General features: G+C 45.0%; 1 protein-coding gene across 2 annotated transcripts; it reads left to right on the top strand.

Moving 5' to 3' along the window:
• Positions 1-4,334: 4,334 nt before the first annotated feature.
• Positions 4,335-22,598, top strand: LOC131289085 (NAD kinase-like). 2 transcript variants are annotated; one of them, XM_058318285.1, is made up of 6 exons: positions 4,335-4,948; positions 21,122-21,205; positions 21,269-21,812; positions 21,887-22,144; positions 22,211-22,293; positions 22,359-22,598. In XM_058318285.1, exons 1-6 carry the CDS (start codon positions 4,881-4,883, stop codon positions 22,567-22,569), a joined length of 1,248 nt encoding a protein of 415 aa, XP_058174268.1. In that variant the 5' UTR covers positions 4,335-4,880; the 3' UTR covers positions 22,570-22,598. The 2 variants fall into 2 exon arrangements, with proteins under 2 accessions (XP_058174268.1, XP_058174266.1); XM_058318283.1 differs by lacking the exon at positions 4,335-4,948 and adding an exon at positions 18,777-19,126.
• Positions 22,599-25,188: the final 2,590 nt, after the last annotated feature.

The following is a 25,188-nucleotide window of genomic DNA, read 5'->3' as shown; positions in this document are numbered from 1 at the left end:
GCGTATCACAGAGAGATACTATTAAAATGAACTATCAAGACTGAACACTGATCCACTTTTATGGTGGCGACTGAAGGTGAGATCTAATCAATCCATTCCGTAAACCGAATGAGGCGAGAATGTTGCGCCGTGTGGCATTTGCGAATGTGCTAATTTACTAGCAGTTCCACAAAATTTGTGTGAACTTTTGTGCTGCGAGTGCTTCCTGTCGAGTTGGGAATGTAGGCGGTAAAATTTAACTAACCGTACGCAGCGGAACACTTGCTTTACCGCTGGTTCCTCGCCAGACAAAATGGCATCGTTAGCTCGGGTGCTTGATGTCTTTACGACCCATCCGAGACATCCGGTACATCATAATTAATCGGAACGTTCACCTTCAGCGGGCGGATGATGGTTTGACTATCCCCTAGGCAGCGGAATGGTGTTTAGCTGTTCGGTTATGATTTTTAGGGTTTCGTTTTAATTTTCCACTTGACGTTCACACCAAATAACATCCAATCAGCACGAAATATACTGGGAACGTCCATTGTAGAATGTCAAGGATTTCATCTCTAGATGAGAGTGGGTGCATTGTTTTTCTAACGCATTCGAAGGGAGGAGGATGTGAAAACAATTGTGATACGTTGTTGATTTTATGGATGCGACAGTTTGTTAAAAAAAGGCTTGGTTTAAAATATTACTGAAATTATTGAAAATACATTTTTAATAATATCCGATATGAAGCTGTTCATGTTAGAACTATTCTCTCGGTGCTCCATTATTCAAATACTTTTTAGTGGGCTCTTTCCGTTTCGAATTTAACTACAATTGATTGGAAAATTATTAGATTTTATTTTACACGGTTTTTGCTAATGTTTGCTTGTAACAAACCCTTCCTCAAAGTTGTTGTCTATAAATACAGGTTTGCCCAGTTTGAAGAAGGTTCTCCAGAATCTCGAGCTTTCATTATTTAAATGAGTCGATGTGGTGTTCTTCTATGAGGGCACGATTAATCGAAACGTCGGATGAACAAGCAGTGCATCTTCAAGCCAACCGTATCCAATCCTGGGATGATATCAGCATGTCGACCGATCGTGATATTTATTCTGATCGCTGCAGCGATGCCTGTTAAACTCGTTAGAATAATTAAAAGAAAACATACCTAGACCAGACATTCTCATCCATCGTATAGGTTGAGGGTTGCTACTCTATGTGTCTTTAAGCGTTGCAAATGGACTTCAAGTATAGAGGAAGTTTTTTCGCAGAAAGAGATCCATGTTCTGAGTAACTCCCGATAGTACAGGCCAATATACCCGGGGTGGTGCACAAATCACGTTTCAACCTATGACCTTTTCATTTTTTAAACCTAGTACCACACATAAGCGTCCACTTTTTTGCCCTGTAAGACCTTCACTGTGTTCGCTGTGTAAATTGTATGCAATAATGATATTCCATTATTCTTTTTCATTCACTATTAGTTTCCACTATCATAGCTTAATTGACAGACCCTATCAGGGAGCAGATCTGTCAATCGATCGTACGGCAACAAAGTCGGGGAAGCAATTTATGGGCTTATCGATCGATACCTGTCCGATGCAACGTCTGCGCGAAACCGTAAATGATCGATGATTTATGAGTTTGTGTGCTGGGACGGGTTCATGTGGTTCCGACGGCCCGGTAAGGGCCTCCTCCAGCTGTCCGCATTCATTCACGGTGGACCAGTGCCGGTCGGGCAGTCAATGAAGTGTACGTTGGTCGTTTCATTCATATGATGAGGCGCGAAAAAATGACCTCCTCCAAGAAGGGGCAGCCGGTCGAAAGAGGTGTGCCGGGGTTCCAACCAGCTGACTGCTGTAACGAAAGCATTGTGAGTCCATATTGGCCGTGCTTCTATTTCTGTTCCTAGTTCATGTTCTCATTGTTATTCAAAGCTCCAAAGTGTGCAGCTTCTCGCCAGTCATTTCTCCCCGGTGCGATTGCGTGAAGTCATAAGGTGTTAAAAGTACAAGATTCGCTTCCATGTTGCAGGCGGTTTTCGAACATATTTTTTTGGAAATTCCATCACCACTGACCTTCGGATCTATCGATGCTTGAAAATCGACACGTATCTCTCTTTCTCTCGGTGGAAGGGGAAGGCCCAACGGTGGTGGTGGCTATATTTATGCCATGTGCTCGCACATGATCACATCACACCTGGGGGAGAGGTTTGTCTGGTCTTGAAAGCACCTTGAGATGCTAAAGTCAGCGTTGTTCGGTTGTGCCGTTTGGATCCGCTTGTTTTTTTAGCCTTTTTTTTTGCTCTCTGCTACTCCTCCCTAGCCATGTCGACACGCCGTTCCGTGCACTGGGAAGGATTATTTTTTGCTCACTTCTGGAAACCTTCTCCAGGCAAAGGTACTTGATGGAGGGCCTCTTTTTTATTCAACGTTGTTTTTTGTCGTTGTTCCTCACAGACTCACTCTTGTGTGTATGTTGCGGTGTCGAGAATCTTGGGTTTACCACTTTGTGGGGACCTGCAGGATATGTATAGCTAAAGTTGTTTTTTTTTCCTCCCCACAGCGTTCGGATAGCAAGGTTATCGTTGTTCCGAAAGCACCATTTTTAAGACTTAATATGGTGCGATGAACGCACGTACGGTGAGTGTTGTAGCACGGTTTCTAGTAATTCTTGGTTTGGTCAAAATTGCTGGCCAACTATGGGATAATCAATAATAAGTCAATGGTAATGTAAAAAAAAAACATATTAATTTGTTTCAATGAAAGAGAATGATCCAAGTCCGAAGGTGATGGATAATTTACCCATTGAAGGGAGCGGTGGTCTTCTTTGTAATTTTTCAAAGATTTTTAAAGGGCTAAGTTTTGTGGTTCTATGGAATAATTTCAATTAGTAGTTTATTTGGATATTGTGAAAAAGTGTTTTCATGCAATACATTTTACACAGTGGTAAATTTGGTGCTCACCAGGCTGCCAATTAACCTACAAAATAGTTGTAAAAAATTATTTGTAGTTAAACCGTTTTGCTTCTAGAAAGTTGATAACGAAACATTTCTTTTAAAAATGAAATCAGAAAAAAATTAAATGAAAAGGTCGATGTGTAAAAACTGAAATAGAAAGATACAAAATTAACTAAGCTCATAAAAAAATACGTAGAAATACATTTATTGAATCGAAAATTTGAACTGCTGGTCGATCGAAACACGTGTGCGGTATGCTTAATTTGAATTGTTCTCTTGAACTTTTCCGAATAAAACATGTTCATCCAAAAGCACTAGCGAAGCACACTGACCAACACTGTTAATTTTGTGATTTGGTTTAAAGACGTTATATTTATTGAAAATACAATAAATTGTTCTTTTTAAAAAAAATATTCACCATCACGCAATTTTGTTTTCTTTTTCCCTTGGTATGCTGTCAGCTGAGATTAACGACAAAATGCTGTCAGTTTTATGGCTGTCAAGTGTTCAGTTGACTTTCGGAAGCCAGGCGAAAGAAAAGCAACTAAAAACTACACTAAACAGTACGTAAGAACGTTGTTTTTACAAAGATGTTAATGGAGCTATGGCTTATAGTACCCTAGGCGTTAAAAAGTTGTTAAAAAATTGGCTATTTATCAGTCTTTTTTTAAATTGTGACCAAGGTGCTTACAGCTTGTTCAGCTCACCTTGGTCATAAGGTAAATGTTTTGGTCTGCAACAGACAACACCGCTGTCAGCAGTCAAAACATTGCGTGGTCGAGTAAAACGGGGTCGTACTTTGCGTGTGTTTCACAATCACTTCACGAAAGAATCGGTGTTTTGGCGTGCGTTTTCGATGCAGCTGCACATCGACAACTACTCCAGGTACGGTTGAGGATGCCGTACACTAGCTGCGCTTGCCGGTAGTAGCGGCTCGGCTACTACAATCGTGGTGCCTCATTCCGGGAGGCGGAATTCAACCATCAGCAGCTGCTGCTCATCTGATAAAACCAGCCCACATCATCCTCACATCCCGTTCATCCGTGTCGCCGTCCGTACGTGTTGAGTATGTGCTAAAACTTTCACCGCATCCGCATTCTATCGGTCGTGAGATTTGTTCGGTCTCTTTGGTTGGTGTTTCTTGCGGTCGCAGCCAAAACTGTTTGTATACACGGTTCGGTTTGCTGTTGGTCTTCGTTTTGTTGTTCTGCAGTCCACTTTCTGGTAGGTGGGTGCATACCTGTGGGGCTCCTCCGCACAAAATAACCCGCATCATCGGACGGGGGGTTGAATCTGGCAAAGTGACGGTTTTCTCTTCGGCTTTTGATCAGCAATTCCTGGGAGGAATAGGCCGCTAAGAAAAGATATCACGCTGTCATCCTGTCGGTCAGATTGGAAATCATCCAGTTCAACAGCAAAATAATTCAACAGGCACGCGAGAAGGGTGCAAGTGCAAATCGGCCTTTGAAGTTGCGGTTGGCCTTCAGTTCGGTGCGACAGTGTTAGATAATATGAGGATAGTACAACGTATCATGTGAGATTCGAAGTGCGATTCTCGGGTTAATCGTTTCCCCCCCGTCGGGATGCTGCCGGATTGTTGGATTTCGCCATATTCCTACGCCACCAACGCTGCAACGGAAGGCCTCGCCGAATGGAACAATTGCCCTCGAACAAAAACAATCTACAAAGGCTGCGCAAACAACAACTACACAGACGCACACACACACACACTGAAAATCCAACAGAGACTGCCCGCGAGAGAGCAAATTTCCCATTTCCGGCAAATTCCATCCGGACGAATGTAGGAGGGTGTGTTTGGCAGCGTGTTTAGTGCATACCGGATGTGAAACAGCATCTCAACAGCAAAATCGACAGCTTTGCCTTGTGTTTTTTTGTTGCGCATCTCCTCCCCCATTCGGTGCACCTTCCGTGGAATTGAGCCGTGAAAATGAACGGTAATGGAGCATGCACCTCGCCGGAGGAAATAGCGGAAAATCGCGAAGCACTGCAAGAATGGTGAGTTTCATCTATTGTACCTTTTACCTCTGTGTGCCCCCAGCGCGGGGAGGGTGTGTGTGAATCGTGATTTTTTTTTTGGTAAAAATAAATATATTCAGCTATCTGATCAAGCGATCGATAAAGTTACAAAAAGCGTGCTCCAAGAAGACTGAAACACGGTGGTAGATATTAAAGAGAAATGTTATTTCTAATTTAATGGAGCTCCGCAAAAACTCCGTAGTTAATGGGGCGCAAGGAAAAGGCTCCGTTTTTTGCTTCTTTGCAGGAAACGAATTTTCGTACAATTATAGCAAGAGTTTAAAACTGTTTTCTCTACGCTTCACATCGCCAAACATCCGGCGTTGCAGTTTGGCAAGGTGCAGTGCCGTACCGGTTTCCCCATTAGCGATAGGTTCCATTGTTTCATAGCCTTTTTTCATCAGATAAATCTAAAAAACTACATGATGTAACCGAAGTTTGATGCAGAGATAAATGTGTCGATAAATAGAAAACGTGATCGAAGTTAGGCTAATTAACAGATAAAATTGATTGAAATGAGTTAAATAAGGCGCAAGTTTTCACCATTACATAAAACTTTTGTGTTAAATACTGTGTAAGCATTAAGTATTACCTCATCGCAATTTTTCCGTCCCTTTTGATATGTCCAGAACCATATCGTATAAACGTTTATTTTACCGTGATTAGAACACATTCTATACATTCCACAAGCCCATGGTATCGATTCGAAAATTGCCTAGGTTATTAATTTTTAAACCCGGGAAAACGAAACCATGTCACGCGTTCTACTCCGGACATCAATTGGATGTTTGTGTCAGGGTTGGATTATTTATGTATGGTTATAGATCGAACGTTTGGTATGTCGCACTAAAACGGTTTTATTATCTAGTTTAACCATACGTTAGCATGTCAGTCTTAATCTTCCCATGTCCTTTGTTTTTTGTTGAAGTGAATATTGCTATGTTAATAGAAGTAATTTCTAACTAAAATAGAACTGAACAGTAAATTTCATACTGGAAAGGGTCTTGTTACTTCTTACTTTACTAGATCTCTTCAAAATGTTTAACAAAACACATTAATACTGGGATTTAATTGATTTTTGTTTACTTCAAGAAACATTGTTCTCAATTTCTAATTCTAAGTAATAGTTTTGAAAAATAGAGTTTTCTTATAGCTGCTTTAGTTGTAGGAAATCATTGTATTTGAAGGAAGTCATTCGATGCATATCGTTTCTACTGTTATCAGTGAAATAGTTTGTAAAAAAAATGGTGAAACATTTTACTGTAAATCGACATTTTTTAACAAGAAACATTGAAATTGTACATAACAAAGTTTAACTGAACAAACAAAACGCATGTGTTCGCTCGATTCCGGGGGCTCTTTTTATTGGCGTTTGATGGAATTATGAGTAATGATGGCGATGGTAGAACCGTCACGGTCGAAGGATCTTCGTTACGATCCGAAGGCTCCTCCTTTCTCTCCCTCATGGGGTGGCACACACATAGATTGCCACTCGGTATCGTTGTATTATGCTGGCGCGTGATCGCTCGTTTTTGAAAGCTCCCCAGAAAGTGCGGAGTTGCAAGGTGTTGTGTACGACATATAGAGCGTCTAGAAGACTTGGATGCTGCTGCTGCTGCGAGATTCAAACCCTTAACCACAACTACCATGGGGTGGTGCGGTCTATTTCGCACGAACACACCCCTGCCATGGCGCGATATATCGCGTGTTGTGTGCGCGCTTCGCGAGTTGACCGCGTGATTGATGCTATGAACGAAAAAAAAACCAGCGCGCCTTCTCGAGTGTTGGACCCGCGAGCTTCAACGACACGCGGTGGTGGGAGCGAAAGCGAACAAGGGCGGGTTGCGGGTTGGGGGAGGAGTGTGGTAGGGCGGGTTGGTTGTGGAGCCGTTGCCAGGTATTTGTTGTGTGTTGTGCTGTTTTCGCGTGGTTTCCACCGCCTCAAGAGCGGCCGCATGGCAGTCATCGTGAGACCGCTCCATGGGAAGGGTGCACTTGCAAACGCAGCGAGCAAAGCGCCAGCACCGTGTCTCGGTCGGTGTCCGGTTCGGCGTCAACCCTTCTAGTGCGCCCGTGTGCCAGTGAGTCGTCGCGAGTCTGCGAGATTGTGTCGAGCGCAAAAAAAACGAGGAAAACCAAATGGTGGGCCTTTTCGAGTACCGGAATGTCGGAAATTAGCCGTTATTATTCTAGCACGTTTTGTGATCGTCATTTTGACCATCGAGGCTCACCGGATGTCTGAGTCATTCGGTATTGTTATTCGTGGTGGTCCTTAGGACATTCCGTTTCGAGTGATGCTAAATGATGAGTTATGTTGCGTGATGATCAGATGATCGAGTGAGAGTGTCAATGTGATTCATACAATAGAACTTGAGCATGAAACCGAGTTGGATAATCATCAAAGTTGTTCCATTTTGTTGGAAAGATATAGATCATAGGCCAGAATTCATCTTCGAACATCTGAGGATGTATTTCTGGAGAACCAGGATCCAAAATTCTGTTTCAGTTCAGTTACAACGCTGAGTTTCATCGTCTAAATGTATGATCTTCAATCCACCTTCCGGAAAGTTGATGAAATACCAAAAATTCACTTGAGTTTGTAGATCCCTGAGTCGCATGAACAATGCCTGCAGATACCAAACGCCGGACGAATCTTGAAATCCCTCTTCCAAACTGGACCATCATGTGAAATGCGCAAATCAGATCGTGTTTTGGCAACACCATTTACGGGAGTTCGAGGCGTGGGTAAAGACTGTTCGGGTTTGCTTGGTTTACATAAGTCCCCGATCCTCCCACCGCCGCTGGTGTGTTTGGTTCCCTCCTCGCATGTCCTCATACCTCACCCTGGGGATAGCAAGAGTAGCTGCTCTTATGACGGCGCCCCAAAAGCGGCGTTGTTGTTGTCGAGATGTTTTCAATGTTCGGACATATTGGGGGCGTCCATGAGCCGTGGAGGCTTTTTCAAAACAACCAACGCAAACAAAACATGAAATGAACACCTTCGGAGGGACACGAATGGCGAACGCCTTCGGCGAGCGTGCTGCAGACGGACGGCAGACGGGCGATGCTCTGACGACGTGGCCGCTTTTCGGGCGAGTCAATCGATCAAATCAAATATAGGTTATGACCTGGACCTATCGATGTGGGCCAATGTTTGTTTGTACGATTGACGGTAGAATTGGCGCCCGGGTGATGGTCCGGTGAGATTCTTGCAGTACCGGTTCGGGTGTGGAAGAATTTTCAAATGCACCTCACGTCACGGCATTCCTCGCACATGTAATGACGTCACGGTGCGGCACGGGGCGACACCGCGGCGTCACGCTAATTATCCGGGAAGTTACGGAGGAATTTGTCCACCTTTCGTTGAAGGTATGTTGTTGGGAGGTGAACAACGTATCCACATTCCTACACGTGGATTCGGGAAGTCCCGGGATTGACCGATGGTCACTTCGTAGGGCTTACTTTGTGTTTGTTTCTTGCTTCTTCTCGATCACCGAAAGGTAGCAGAGATACAACACTTACCTTGCTGACGAGTGGTTGCGAACTGTTACCCCTCCCCCTTGCCCATCTTCACCCAACCGGAGGAGAATTTGATGATCCGAGAAGCAGAAGTAGTACTCTAACGATGACGCGACATGGTGACGTACAGTGGGGACCCCCAGGTGAAGTTGACCGTTGACGATATGCTTCAAGTGGTTACGCAAAACCGTCGACGCCGAGACGTCGAGAGTGAGAGCAAAGCCGGTTGTCTGGTCGGCCGTTTGGAGCGGGTTTGAACTAACTAGAGCACGATTTTGTGTTTTTTATGATTTTTTTTCCACTCTGCCCGTGTCGCTGACCTGCTTCTGTGGTTCGAAAATAACCAAACATCACTGGCAACCTACCGAAGTGGTGTTGGAGTGGTGGCCAAGTTCCCTCCGATGGACGCGTGATGGTTAAGGGTTATTTACAATTGACAGTTGACCATATCGTGTCGATTGCTGTGACATGGGACATGAAAGAATAATTCTACCTGACCACAATGGCACGGTTGTTTTTAGTCAAGAATTTTATAGGGTGTTGTCAAGCGATGTAAACGGACTCGTTTATTCCTTGCGTTTTGTTTATGATAATATTTTTTGAACTTTTGATAAGCCAAACTAACGTCAATGTTGGTAGTTTAAGAGCACTGTATTAGAAACTTTTTCTACATATTTTTGTGCTATCATCACATCAATACCTTTCCAGGTATGGTTGGTCTATATTCGATACCTTAAAAAGATGCAAACTAAATTTATAAGGATTGGGTAACTAATCAAACCAATTCTAATTAGAGCGGTCTATTTTCCTTAATCCTGCGGTGTGTGCAATTTTTCAGAGCCTGCTATCAACATTTGTTTGAATATTTGACATATAAAATCCGATGTGCAACACCTGCAGAATTCGGAAGGTCCATAATACCCCAGGTTTTCCTACATTTGTTAGTTATTAGCAAAGACGAAACCAGTGAAAATGTGATCGTACAATATCGCTGCTTGAAAATTACCCCACGGTGTGAAAAGAATCGCCGTTACCACGATGGAAACTGCAACCCGGGCGCGCCCATCCGCAGCTACACCAAAGCCAATGGTGGTGCTTCGAGGCGGATGTCGTCTTTGAAGGTTTTTCGTACGGCCCTTTCTCAAAGATGTAACTTATTTGGAAGGAATTTGTCCCGCAATGACGAATAGGCGAAAAGAGACGAGTGGCAGCGAGAGGGGGAAGAAAAACAAAAGTGAAAGTGTTTCTCTGGCGACGATCGCAGTTTGCACTGGCTGTTGTTGCTGGTTGGTGGTATTTGTGGTATGCCGTCTTTTTCACCACGCCGAAAGTCTCCGTCCATTGTTGGTCAAACGGAATGAAAATATGGCTTGAAAATATTGGTATTTTTTGTGTGCGCGCTGCTACGACGCGAAATACCATTAATGCAATGATTAATGCAGAAGCGATGCAACCGCATGGCAAGAGACGAGATAAATCAAAGCAATGAAAAAGTAGGCCACGCTTGGGTACGACGCTGCAAACGGTGCGCAATACAATCGAGGGCCATTTGTCCGACGGTTGGCCTTCGTAGTGGTTTCCCCGCGATATGAACTGTTCGGTTCTGGTTGTTAATTTTCAATCATTTTTGCCAAATTTATGACCAGTGCTGGCGGATGAGCTACAGTTAATAAAAAAATAGTGCACCAGTATTTGTTTGATTATTTGTGGCCTTGTCATTTTAAAACCAAAAACGGATATTATCACGTAGAAATCTTTGTGTCGAAACTCTTTTAAATATCTCGACATGCTTGCATAACTCTGGGCGAGTGAACATTAGTACTTTGCAATCTAACCATTATAAACTCTTAGGCTACTGTTGGCGTGAAGTGAATGGCTTCTAACTATCACTTGCTGGTGGCAATTTAAATGTGCCTTATTACCGCAAAATTACCATAAACCCGCGCACCGCATGGTGTAGCACGTTTTAGCATGCGTTTTCAAAGCGTTATTAGAGAGGATTGTAAGGGGATGTTTAGTATTTTAAATATAGCCAGTGCATTTCCAACTACATGCTCTGGGATGTTCGTGGTACTGCATTAATTAACTTGTCTACGATTAAAAAACCAATTACAGTAATTTTATTGCATCGAAAACTGTTGTTCGATGAATGACAAGGTTTGTAGTTTGTTTATTGTAATATACTATATGGTTTTGAATGTACCAAAAACAAAGCGGTATTGCTATACTTTGTTGATAATTTTAATTTTATTTTTGTATGTTATGTTGTTGACCTTTCGGGACTTTGAAAGTGCCCCGTAACGAGTCTTTTATTTATGATTCAATGGACAGCTTTGATAGTAGTAATTATCTATTTGTATGCTGCATGCTTGAGCGCTTCGGTGCACGCCACCGTCGATTAACCTTTGATGAGTTTGGTCAAAGCATTGGGGCTTGAACTTCGCCATTCCGAAGCGATGACATCGGCTAGCCAGAAGCCAATGGTGGACAATGGCTCACAGGGCAATTGGTTGAAAATAAGTTTGAAAAAAAAAATCAGGAAAAAGCTGAACCCATCACGGACAGTCTATGGCTGTGAGCGTCCGCTCACGATCACTTCGGGCTACCGGAGTCACGGTTAGCTGAATGCCGCGCGGTCCACGCCGTCCCCAACAGCGTCAAGGTCAGCCTCCGTCGCGTCCACGGATGGTTGAAGTGTTCATTGATCGCCCCCGTGTGGATCATCCTAGGCGCAGAGGGCAGCCATTGGTGTCATTGTACAACCACCGGCCAGATCAACGGTTTGATAACCCCCCCTCCTTTGTGTTCCACTGGCTGCCTCTGGAAAAATTCCTCCCCGTCTTATCACATCCGATAAAAACGGCTAACCTCCAGACCAGGACAAGGAAAGATGATATCGATAAGAAAGGTGACGTTGCAGTTCACCCTTTCGTGCTAATGATCGTGCCGGTTTGCGCTTCGGCGGTGTTTGCCCGAAGGCTTACGTAATACGACTTGGCCTTCGCTAAGACTGTGCCGTGGAACTCGGCAGGTGCTCGAGACATAAAGGGAAGAGGGATGGTGTTTTAACGACGCCACGTCTGGTGGCGATTTTTCTTTGTGTGTTATAAAAATTACATTAACTTCAACCTCTGACACATACTGTAAAAAAAGGGCAGTAGTCAGTTTTATGTGATGTTCTTGGTAACCTTTTTAAAAGCTTCCCCAAATGCTGCTCTCTTATGCCGTTTTGGGTGACGAAACTCCCTCAAATCGTTCATTCAAATAAGTTTGAACCTACACACCGGTTGTTGTATGTTGGCTTAAAAATTATCATATTATTTATGAGCTGCGTCTACAGAGCATCGGCAACAACCGAGAACCGCGCCTTAACATGGGGGTTCAATGAACGGCCAACTGGAAGCGCTTACCAAAAACACACACAGCTGGTTGTTTGGAGAACCAGGGTGTGCCCCGAACAGTGCACAGGTGTCGAAATCAGCTGATCCAACCAGAGTAGAAGGGATCAAATGATAACTTGGACGTTTTTCATCCGTGAGAACCAGGAAACACCTGACTTTTGAGGGTGACACCTGTGTGCTATTAATTTTAAAAATTACCGTACTTTCCGTCTACTGTCAGAAGGGGCTTCGTTTAAGTATGCCACTTCAAACGACACTTGTGAATGTCCGTCGAGTTCCGGGTGGTTCTAACGACGCGATGTTCATCGCCCTGAGCGGAGACGCACCGCACGTCCAGTTCAAGGTCTCCTCGCTAGCGCCACAGCAGGTGGACAATGGATGACCTTGGAGCGTTGCTAGAGCTACCCGGGGAACTTTCTCATCAGTGTTTGGTCAGGTTTTTTTGTGAAGTTGGTTGGGTTTGTTCATTAATTCGCACCTATCGTTCCGGCCAGGAGGACCCGAGAGTAGTAGATCGTTCTTAGTAGAAACGCTACTCTAAGCTAAACTATATCTAAAGATATCAACCCGATAGAGCCTTTTTAATCTTTCGTGGAGACTACCACAGATTTGAGATCCAAAGAAACGGTTATCTAACGATTTAGAAAGCCCCAATGAAGTCTGGCGTTTACTGAAGGTACGCCATTACCGCCATGTCGCGTCGGAGGTCATTGTGCCTATGTGTTGTTGTTATTGCAGGTTCACGATGGCGCAACCGTCTGACCTTCTTCGCCGCCGTGTATGTGTGTGAAAAAATGGCTGTGGCCTAACGAAACCGGTAGCTGGTGCAATTTTTGCGTAATGTCGTGGACCGCAAGGTTTGGCAATTCCGGCGCGCGTTCTGTTTGAACTGCTGATTAACACATGCCGAAAACAGGGGAGGGTTGCGGGGTTTCGACCGAATCGATGTCCAAGACCTCGGCGCTGGACGCTGGACGTAGTCAATGTCGGATGGTTTGGGGCATTTTTTTTCCGATCATTCACAGACTTTCTATTGGCGATAGAATCAGCAAAAAAGTGGTCTATGGAACTCGGAACAAAGGCGTCTGATGTAATACTAGTAGCTGGTAGTTCGAACTAGTAGCGAGGTGAGAGCAAAAGCGTTCCCGCCAAGTCACGCCAAGGTGTATGCCAGGGTCACTTCGCACGGTGCATGCTGTACGATCGTGCTGCACATAAACAGCCACAACAACGAAAACAGCGCAAACCGAAGAGTCACGCGCAAGGTCGGTAGTACACTTTGTCGATTCCCAGGGTTCGCATTACTTCCCGGGCCCCGGGGTGGCGTGTTTTCCATTGGCACGCGCGTGATCCTGCCGCTTGGTGTAGGTACTTGTGGTTGTTGTGTTGTTGTACTGAATGACGCAGTGGATCTTTCGAGAGGACACAAAGGAGGAAACACCTGAACCGAGGGCGAGGAATGCACTGCTCCATCAAGTGGGGCGGCATTCATCGATAGACGGGGTGGTCTACGAATTTGCCGGTTCAGTTCGTCAATATGGCGTACGTCCGTCATCGATTAGGAGTTGGCTAGCGCGCGGGGGTAGTGACAGATGACAAGCGTTCGCGGTTCAGGTCGGGCATCACTTATCAGTTCCGTTGAGCAGGCTGAGGTTATGACTCGTCATATTTCACAGGCCTCACGAGAGGAAGGGAGGGAGTGTGTGGGGGAGCGTGTCGTGTTATGAGTGTGGTGAGGCGCGATAAGTGGTCATGACGTAACGATCTCTGATGCGCTGATGGCGGTGACCATTTAGAGGCCTTTGAAGAGCTTCCAGCAGTTCGAAATCAGCTCAGCGAGCGGAGAGTTGTGTATCACACGTCGTGAAGATCAGCCAGAGAACTGGTGTTCGGGACCTTCCATTTCGTTTGTTCGTTTGTGCCGGTCAAAGGTCGTGCGAAGCTGTTGACCGCTCTGCTAACCGTAGAATCTCTTATTCCCGTTCCAGTTCTGCGCGTTCCGCGAAAGAAACACTCGAAGTATTTATGATCACCAGTGTACCGAAGGTGGCGAATTACTCAAGGGCCGTCTTATGGCCAGCGGGATATAAATAAGCGTCAGGCGTTTGTGTGTGTTTGTGTGCTTATATACGCAGATCGTGTGCGTCGTGGAGTTCGTGGAAGTTGTTTCGGCTTTGTTTGTCGAAAACCGACTACAAACATATCTCTGTAGGTGCATTAGAGGCGGTACACAAAAAGTCGTGGTGTTGGGCATGGTTTGCGTCCACCGTTGTTACCAACAACCGATCATCATCATCATCACCGTGCAGCGATAGTATCTGGTTTTTAATATTGTTCAGTGCTTTAAACCGAGGATCGCCCAAACGCCACCATTAATGAGCCCTCCGGTCGGGATCGAAAGAATATCGCGTGCAATTATTGCGGGTAGTGTTCTGTGTCGGCTGCGAGAAGAGCGTGTGTTTGTATCTTAATTGGAACGATCCAGCTATCAAGGCATCTACTACGGCTATGGCCTATCTCTCCGATGTGGATCTTGCTACGCTACATAAATCACGCCTCGAGGAGCGTGTGCAGTATCGGTTATCTTCGCTGTGGACACGCGATACCGAGCCGAATCGGGAACGATCATCGTCGTCGTCGTCGGTGGCAGTGTCTTCGTCCGCATTGACATCCTCAGCCATGGTAGGCGATCGCTCGACAACTCCACCCCAGAGTGGTGGTGGCAGTAGAAGTACAAACACCACAAACGGTGCAACAGCTGGGCCCCCCCAAACAGCTAGTGATATAGTGAACAATAACACTATCCCGGTCCGGTCGATGGAGGAACCGGCTGTAAAGACGACGCAGATCCTCGAACGTAGTGCTGCCAGGGGTGGTTACTCGGATCAGAAGTCCTCCTGGATGGAGGAACCACAACCGGACCGTCATCATCCGCGTTCGGGTGCTGCGTCGATGATCCACCAACAAAACCATTTCAACGGTCATGTGATACGCCCTAGGATAAGAAATAGTAATAGCATGTCCAGCAGCAGCACAACCGGGAGCGGCAGCGGCTCATCGACATCCAGTTATCTGCAACAGCACCATCTTCACCATCACCACCATCACCATCATAGCAGTAGTAACGCCAGCAGCATCAAGCATGTCGAGTGGAGCGATGACGATCACCTGCATGACGATGGCTACTTCTCCTCCGATACGCGCCGAAGAAGGTCCGGCACTTGGCCGTAAGTGGTTGCAAATACACACCTCACCACACCATCATACCCCTTTCGGTGTTCCACGCGATCTTCTCTATAGACGCACCCTCGAGTGCCACGAAAAACTATTTGCTAAATTATTTACTATTGGCCACATCACCACTACTACTACTACTACTTTTTCTACCAACGTCAGGCATGGTTCCTTTCCTTCCAATTGCGATTGCGAAACTGGCAGAATTACGTTACACACGGTTACTAGAGGCTGCATTTGTTACATCCACGATCACGATCTATAGTGACGTTTGTAACGGTTTTCGGTTGTTTTCATTTCGTTGTAAACTAAGCTAGGTCTCCGCATGTAATACACTCACACCCGGGATGTGGTATGTTACGAGTCGTGACGAAGCCGTGAGCTTCACGCTGCCATAATTTGCAATCCGAAGGCAGTTTGAGGTTACATCTATCCACCGGTTATCCAGCCTTTAAACGGTGCACGATCGACGCTCTCTTGTGCCGCTCTGATAAGTTTGATTATTTTTTTTCCAGCACCACCGTGTTTACTTCTATCGTGCGTCGATCGTGTCTCGGTTTGTTTTGATTGTCACAGCCGTGATCGCGAAAATGGACGCCATTTATGTTCGATCTTTGACACACATGGCCTTATGTAGTTGAAGTATTATGTTTGTTGCACAGTTTTATAATTATTTACCTGTGGTTTGTGTTTTTCAATAGTTGAGTCGATTTTGTTGTATTTAAAGTTGCTACCCCCTTCTAGCACACTCTTTGACCTCCCAGAAGTTGATCAATTCCGGTTCAACCGAGGGCACAAGCCACTGCAGCTTACCAGTGGTCGCTTTAGTCTGTGCATCCAGCTGTCTGTTTTAAATCCAATGTTTCCGTTTCTGGAAGCTCCGCGTGATTCGCTGGCAAATGTCGCGTCACCCGAGGGAAATGATAATGATTCGGATCGTAGTGGAAGGTTTTGGAAACCTACCTTTGGTCGGCTGGCCGAGTGTTTGTGTATAATTGTTTGTGGCAGGAGCGCGAAGTTTGACGGGGCAGGGCAGGAGTGCGGATTGATGGCGTGCTAAAGGTTAGTAGCGGACGGTTTATCGGACCGATAAGGTTTCGGTTTTCGCGTTTCGAACCCGTTTTGTTCCAGTACGGAGGGTGAGTTTGGTGTTTTGTGCCGATTCAGAGTTACAAGTCGTTTTAGTTGTAACCCACCAGAACGAACAGTGTTTGTTGATGGTACAGTCTATATCCAATTTTAAAAAAGCATATGACATCATAAATAAAAAATTTGTTTTCTAGTTTCGAAGAACAATGTTTCATAGGTCGTTCTGAGGGGTTTTTCAGAGCATCTCATTTTGGATGAGATACATTCCCTTGCACGTACGATGACAAAGCATCTCGGCGTTATCCGCGCGGAATCTTATCTATCCAGAATCTGGCACATATTTTACCTAGGCGGGTTTTCCTCAATTGGTAAGAAAATCATATAACTCCCGGGGGGGTTTCCAGTAAAATAGGTAACTCGGCGTGTACAAAATGAGGATCGTCGAGAACTGTTTCGAGTAGTGTTAGATAGATGTTCATTTTGGTAGCAAGTGTTTCGGGATAGTTCGCCATTTTACGTGTTATTACATCGTAGTGAAATTCGATTGTCCGCGTACCCCTTTTCAAATAGGTAATGCTGTTGTCAGTAATAGAAATAATTGCTTCAAATATCAGTGCTCACCCCACGGAATCTGCTTATCATCTTCTGAAGGCCTTCCGCGCAAACAATGGCAGTGCGTTTCGCCGATGAAGTGAGTCGACAAATTTAATCAAGCTGTCAACAGTTCCAAATGGCACCCGATGGCGTTGCGGGATGCGGCCTTTAATGGTTCTGTTTGGGACGCGGATGGTTGTTTTTTTGTTGCAATTACTCACAATTCAATGATTCGTAAAAATCAATCTACTCGTGGTATGATTTATTGATGGTCGGTGATCAGTGAACACTCTTTGTGTGCTCTGGTCTTTTTAACGGGTGGAATGCTAAGTTTAGTCGATAGACTCAACCATTTACTCTTCGAATTGATTACCATTTATTAGCTTGCTGCTAAAAGTGAATGGGATAGTACGAATCATACAACAATTCAAGTCTAGTTCAAAGCAGATGAGTTTCATGCTTTCACATTTGGTCAAAACGCTATACTCTTTTTCAGAAAGTAAGCAACAGTAAATCAGAAGTTTGTTATCCAGCTGTTGTTTATTGCTGGTCATGAACGGGTCGAAAAGAAATAGTGAACAAAAATCATAAGGCGCATCTTTATCGGTGACATTTTCTTTTTGCCATTCTTTTTGATCTAAAGAACTGACTAAAACAAAATATTAGAATATGTTCGAATTTTAAAAATTTCCGATGTAAATTTAATGTTAATTATTTAGAGATTGCTCCACTTTTTTGTTTTGTAGTTTGCTTACTATTGCATATTGTTGCATCTATTGGACCGCAGAAGTTACTCATGCATTTAGTAATTACCCTTTGCGGTCCCTATTCCCAGCATCATCGTCATCATCATCATCATCATCGCGTGCTCGGTCGTCCCTGACAGTGCCCCTTAAAAACTCGCCCAGAGCGTCGATCGATTCAATTAATGTACGGCTCGTTCGATCGCGTTCCCTCGCACACTCTCTCTGTCGTCGCTGTCGTTGTCCTCCTGCCGAAACCACGTCTCGTTTACCCATACACGGTTTTGCTGCACGCCCTCAATTAAAATCGTTGGGACGTCCTAGACGGCAAGTCGCTGCGAGGGCTACCTGATCCCTCCAGACTCCAGTCCGTCCGTTCGGCGAAGGATAAGGATTGCGACACGGTTCCACGCTCGCACCAAACTCGTGCCTCCCTTTGAGAGGTTCTTTTCGCCGAGATAAATCCATACTATATTCTCCTGCGGATAGTATAGTCTTCTCTCTCTCACTGTGTCCCCCCAGGGGATCGCGATCGGTCGTATCGATGCTCAGCGGACCGTGGTGGGGATAATTTCATCTCGCCGATCGCGCACGGTTTGACGGTTCTGGTTTGGATGTTGTCAAAAAGTAAAAAAAAAACCAAACCTACCCAAAGTAGGCGAAGCGTGCAGTGTGAATGCGTCACCCTTGGCAATGGTCGCCCGCCGAAGCAAGAGTTGGCGAATCGTGCTCGGTGACAGCAGTTAGAATCAGCATCTGCTGGAAACAGGCGGCTCCATTGCTGCACATGGTGCGCGGTTCCCAGCATCAGCGAATGGTGGTCGTGTGGCGGACGATAAAAAAATCCTACACGCCGGGATCGTCCATCCCCGTGGGTGTGCGTGTGATCGTGTGCAATCGAGTCGATTTTATACGTGGTACTTAATATCCACGGCCAGCCGTTGGATCCTTGGGCGAAGCGTTTTTCGATCTCGAGCTGCTGCTCTCTGGTGCGGAGTCAGTTGTGCGGTGACACCGAGTCGAGGTGTCAAAGTGTACGCGAACGGACACGCGCAAGTGGCGATCACGGTTCCACTCGGTGTGGTTGCCTAATTTTCGATCGTGTTTTGAAGTGCCCATTTTCTGTGCCATCACACACACACACACAGTTTGTCCTTGCCTTCAATAAAAGTACCCTTCGATCGAGGGCAGTGTTGGAGGATTGTGTGTGTTGTTCCGTGTTGCGTTGATTTTAGTGGATAATTTGTCCGTTTGATTTGTGTCGCGATGGCCGAAACACACGAAAACGACGATTTTATGGCCGACTTGGTACGCTTTCATCATCCTACGGCGGGCCAGCAGCAACCGTATCATCATCTGCAGCACGTGCACCTTCTGCATTCCCACAACCATCATCGGCCGCACAACGGGACCGGAGGAGCGGTCAAAAAATCGATCCCGAACGGGAACGGGGAATCGGCGGCAGCCTTGGGCAAGGCAAATGGCAAAGCGAACGGTTCCGGTGCGGCCTGCTCGCCCTCGAACGAGGACGATATTCTGGCCGACGAAGACCAGCTGCTACTGTGGCGCCCGAAAAGGTCAGTCAGGAGTGTCTGTCCCGTCTCGTTCGTTCGCTCGCTCGCTGTTTATCGCTGCTGGAGACGTTCAAGGAAAGAAGGATCGCAATGGGCAAGCAAGGCATGCCGTGCCGCCCAGCGTAACCTTGTCCACATGTGGCGAGAAGATGCCTTTTTTGGACGTTTTCATCGTTTGCAAGTGGTGCTACTGCTACTCTACTCGTTGGTAGAACCGATCGGATCGGAACGGAACGAACGGGTGTGGGGTTGCCCCCGGTACAAGGCTATGACGCAAAACGCTGGACACACACGCTCCGGAGAACGAACGGATGCTCGTTTCCATCGAACGATCAAACGAACTGAACTTTGATCCACTGTAGCTATGTTTCACATCGTCGGCTTCTCACAGAATCCGACGACTATTGAGTGCATGAAAGAGGAGTAAAACATGGGCAAGGGTTGAGGGCATCGAGCGTGGGATAAGATGGGCGACAACCCGTGGGTACGAGTTTTTCTTTTTCTTTTAAGAAATAAGATGATCCTCCAACAAAAAAATGGAACTTAAAAACCAAAGGGAACACCATGTACCAGTGGGATGTAAAAGAAACTCAACTCAACGAGCAACGCATAAGTAAAAGGCATGTAAAAGGGAAACATGTTGTCGAGCGAGCGAGCAAGAGCAGTGAGTGAGAGAGTGGGATCGAAAAAAACTTGTCCGCCCTGACAATTTCACTAATCGTTTCGATGAGGTAAAATAATGACCCGTCCCGAAGGTGGCACGGTTTGCTGTACGGAGCTGCGTGGGGCGACCGGAAGATTGGCGGGAAGGTAGTTTGTGTCCACCTGCGCGTGGCGGGGCCCGTTTGTCCTGGGGGGAGGGAGCCCAGGAGAGGCGCACGATTGTTGCGGTTGGTCAGGGTTGTTTTAAGATGATTATCCTACCGTAATATCATGCGGGTATGGTTTAATTTCTTTAATTAACATTCATTAGAGTTTTGTTGCTTGTATATATGTATTTCTTTTTCATTCTGTGAAATGGAAAGTTTTTCATTTTATTGGGTTTACTCAACATTCTGTTTTTTTACCAGCGGTCGGATTTTAAATAATTTTAATTTCAAAATAATTTTATGATTGAAGTGCGAAGGGAAAGGGTTATCGATCAACTGTTAATTAATTTTAAATTGGTTGCGAATTACCCCCCGTAATTTAAAAACTCATAAGTAAGCAAATTATCACTAATTTACATGGTTGGTAGATAGTTAACATATTTTCGGGTTTATATCCGTTTCCATTCACAATTGTTGTCGCAAAAAGAAGAGATGGTGCATTAATTTAACCGATGTTTTTTTGTTCCAAGTTTTGAACTACCATCAGTTAAAATTTAGTTTATTATTGAACATATTGTGCGTACTCTTATTAGTCAAAGTCTCAAAAAGCTCTTTAAATTCACTCGGGCTTGAAGTAATTAATGGAATTAATAACGAGAACGGAACCTTTTGCATTTTGTTACACTGTTACATAGTGTCGTATCGGGTCGTAATCTTCCAACAGCTAACATCTGGTAAACAGTTCAGCTTTTGCTTAATTACACAACCGATTCCTTAGAACGCAATGCGGAATAATCTATTCCGTTACTAGAAATACGGCTATAGCAGCTATCGGTGCATGATCGGACAAATAATGTCCTCTTGAAACTTAAACATCATTCTATTTCACAATATTACTTGAACCTTCAAGGTGCATTATAATCTAAACAAGAAAAAAATAAAAAAAAAAAACTGATTGCGTTTCAATGGAATACAATGAACTTAATCGGGATTTCCATTTCTCTTTGTTTCGTAATGTAGAATAACGTGAAGCTAAAACAATTCCTATTGTAGATCATTTCATTGAGTTTTGTTTTCTGTATGATATTAAACTTAAAAATCGATTTTTTCTGACTTCATTAATTTCATTACATACTAATTGAATTCAATCCAATCAATCACTAATCTTTCACTCATTATTTAATTTCAGGCGAACGCGAAGCTTGAATGCACCGTCACCGTTTCAACAGTTTGGACCATGCGGTCGGATTATGAAAAATTCTGCGATGGTTATGTAAGTATTTCCCGACATCTTCTCGAAACGCATCTGACCCTAATGGGAACTGTTATGTTGCAGGCAAATTCAGGATCCGGCCAGCCAACGGTTGACGTGGTACAAGCCGCCGCTGGCGGTGCTGGTCATTAAGAAGGTGCGCGACTCGAAGGTGCTGCAGCCGTTCGTGGAGCTGGTGGAGTGGCTGATCCACGAGAAGCACATGGTCGTGTGGGTGGAAGCGGCCATCCTCGACGATGCGTTGCTGACGGGCGATAAGCGCTTCACCAAGCTGCAGGACAAGCTGATCACGTTCAAGGACGGACGGGACGATCTGACGGACAAGATCGATTTCATCATCTGCCTCGGAGGCGATGGGACGCTCCTGTACGCATCGCTCCTGTTCCAGAAGTCCGTCCCGCCCGTCATGGCATTCCATCTGGGGTCGCTCGGGTTCCTGACTCCGTTCCAGTTCGACAACTTCCAGGAGCAGGTGACGAACGTGCTCGAGGGCCACGCGGCCCTCACGCTCCGTAGTCGGCTGCGGTGCATAATCGTGCGCAAGGATAAGACGGAACAGGAGATATCCACCTTCAAATCGTCTCAGGATCCATCGACCAACATTCTGGTAGGTGTTTTGTGGAAAAACATCCATGGGAAATAGCGGTCTGACGATGGTTTTCTCTTCCACAACCCAACCAGGTGCTAAACGAGGTCGTCATCGATCGGGGTCTCTCGTCCTACCTGAGCAACATCGATCTGTTTCTGGACGGGAAGCATATCACCTCGGTGCAGGGCGATGGGCTGATCGTGTCGACACCAACCGGCAGCACGGCCTACTCGGCGGCCGCCGGTGCCTCGATGATTCACCCGTCCGTACCAGCGATCCTCGTGACACCGATCTGTCCCCATTCGCTCAGCTTCCGACCGATCGTACTGCCAGCGGGTGTGGAACTGAAGGTGATTATTTGATTCATTTGCAAATTATTTCACGTGTCATCAAGTCGGTTCTTTCCTCATCCGTAGATTGCAATTTCACCGGACAGTCGAAACAGCTCGTGGGTGTCGTTCGATGGTCGGAATCGTCAGGAGTTGCTACACGGTGATAGGTAAGGGACACTTTGCACCTCATGTTCCGCCCGGTTGCTTTCATATACATCATTTTCTTCCACAGTCTACACGTGACCACATCCATCTACCCGGTGCCAAGCATATGCGCTCAGGATCAGATAGCGGACTGGTTCGATTCGCTCGCCGAGTGTCTGCACTGGAACGTGCGCAAGCGGCAAAAGTGTCTGGACGAGCTGTCGGACCTCACCGGATCCGGTACGGAGGATAGCGCGATCGAAGATATTGTGCGCGGTATGGAGAATCTGGAGAACTGAACGTGCGTGTTCTTGAGCAACGGCAAAAAGGGAGACGAAAGCAAGTCCACTTCTCCAGGGATTGCACAAGGTGGATTAGATCTACGAAAAGGAGAGGTTAATTGGAGCGCACCAATGAGAACATAAATCAACCAAGATGTTGACAACCAACTGATCGTGAAAGCAATCGAAGGAGTGAACGGAGAAAGGAGAGGTGGGGTTTCTCTGTTGAAGGAATCGGCAAAGCATGGTACGGGCCTCACTGAGAGAGATGTTGAACATCTTGAGCCGTGTTTGCGAAATTGATCCCTCTTCTGCACAGCTTTCCCATGTTTTTTTTTTTATTTTAATTTATACACATCATTTGCATGGCGTAACTTCTTCCGGGTCTTTGATATCATGCAACAAAGAATCCGAATTTTCGGCTTTGTTTTCGTTGTCCATTTATAGTTGACCCACTTTTTGCCGTTCGTCTATCGGTCTATACTCGCTATGGCTCATTTAGAACGCCAGGAAAGAAAATTGTTAATCCCCGTGTGTTTGGGATTGGTTAATGTTTGAGGGTTTGATATGTAATCAGTTACCAACTGTGAACTCGAAGATATGTTCAGTACGCGTTTTGCGAGGATTGAAAGTGGTGGATGTTTTAAAAAAAAAATCTTTTAAATTATTATTTCCTTCGCCGAGGAACGAACCACCTTGGTTGAGTTGAATGGAAAGCTGTGTGTGTGCGTGTAATGTATGTAATTCTATTATATTCAGCAGTGATGACGTCGGTAGTCGATACTCCGTTGTTCTGTTAAGTTTTGTGATGCTCTTCAAGCGTTAGGGAAATTGCTTAAACTGTACGTTGCTAGTAGAAGATGATCAAATGTAAAACTGTGTTGCAGAAAACGGTTGGAAGATGATGAAAATAATAAACCATCTGAATAGTGTAGCATTATTGCATTCCCCATGCTGTGCTCCCCCAGCTGGTTCAAAATGGGCCGAACGAATGGCAAGAATAAGGCGAGGGAGTGAGAAGGCGTTGACATATGTTGATGTTGGTTTAGCGGAAAAGTTTCATTGAAGATGCTCTTGGTAGTGATACGTCAAATCTAATAAAATATTTGTTTTTTTTCCTTGGATTTTTTCGATTGACTTGTGATCATAGTTTCATAACTGTCGTTTCCATTTCTATTACCGCATCAGTGAACCAACACAAGCAGATACAGTTATTAAAGCTCAAGTGAAGTCCATGCAAGAAGGGAAAACGAAGATCGTGCGTACTTCTACTATCAATAAACTCACGGAACTGTCGAAGAGTGGAGAGTGCAATCTGTAAGATCAATGGGGGGAAAGAATAAAATTCGTGTTGAACGCTAGAGAATTTATATGAAAACGAAGAGGAAAAAGACACAAAAAATGTATAAGTATACTATTTAATAAACGCGATCATACAATTTACAATCGCAATCGATTGAGTGTGTTTTTTTAAGACTGAATGTTTTCCCTATTTCTTACTCCCGTCTCATTAAATCACATGGATAATATTTCTGTATTGTTCAATATTTTCAAATAGGTCATTATGATTCTTATTGTACACATTTTTCGAAACATTTCTGCAGTTCTAAAAGTTACTGTATTATACAATTAATTCCCCAAAATTACATTTTCTCTCTTTAAGCACTTTATTCTTCGAAAACTATATAAAAGGCTTATTTAGCTTCAATTGCATTTGTGTTTCAATTCACCATCACCTAATCAAGGATATGAAACGATTTATTTCCTTTTAAAAGGCAGAAACTCACTTCAACTTTCCACTGCGTCATCTGCTGTTTTGGCGTATTCAAAAGAGATTTTCTTCTACCTGTTTGTACGCCGATGTTAGCGTAATTTTGGTACATCCAGCGTGAGCAAACCGTGAACATGCTGGAGAAACTTCTGAGAGCATTTCGTGTCCCGTGCCGAGATTCACGTCGAGCTTCAAGGGTATTGCTCACAACTACGCAATCCGCGTTATCCGAGGTGGGTGGTGCGAATGACGTCACATCCTCCCGAGTATAGCATGTGCTGCTTGCGTGATTGTGCCAAATCTGTATCCCCTCCCGTAACGACCGTTGCGTCGGATTTTCACTTCGAAGCACACGGCTTGAGGAAACGTGCATTGCTATGTCCGGAAGCTGCCCTCCTCATTACGTTCAGTGTGGCAAGTGGGAGAGCGACATAGAGGACGTCTAGGAACAGCGCAAGGACATTAGGGAAGCACACTACAACCCGCACACACTACAATACATACATGTCGATGGCAACGACGAAGGGATGGATGCTGTCGGAACTTCTACGTACGCAATTTTCTTGCTTGTTCCGTTCTCTGGAGGCAACCGGTTGCTCCGGGGGAAGAAAATCGATGAAGGACACACGCAATTTCGGGCTTGAATCTGCGGATTCTGCTCGTATGAACGCTGTTGTATTTAGGGTAGCACTGCTGTGTTGGGAGTGATGCTGGCTAAATGTTTTCAAATGCGGATAATAATGCGGGATTGTGTTATTTTATGTAGCTGACATAAATGTATTGCAAGAATTAAAGCGTAAAGTTTTGAAGTAGAATATTTAAATTGTTCCTAGAAATACATTCCTTAGTATCTGGAAAGCCCCGTA

Source organism: Anopheles ziemanni, chromosome 3 (assembly GCF_943734765.1).
Source record: "Anopheles ziemanni chromosome 3, idAnoZiCoDA_A2_x.2, whole genome shotgun sequence".
Classification (NCBI taxonomy): Eukaryota; Metazoa; Arthropoda; class Insecta; order Diptera; family Culicidae; genus Anopheles; species Anopheles ziemanni.
The sequence above is the reverse complement of the archived record's forward strand: the minus strand, read 5'-3'. Positions and strand labels throughout refer to the sequence as shown.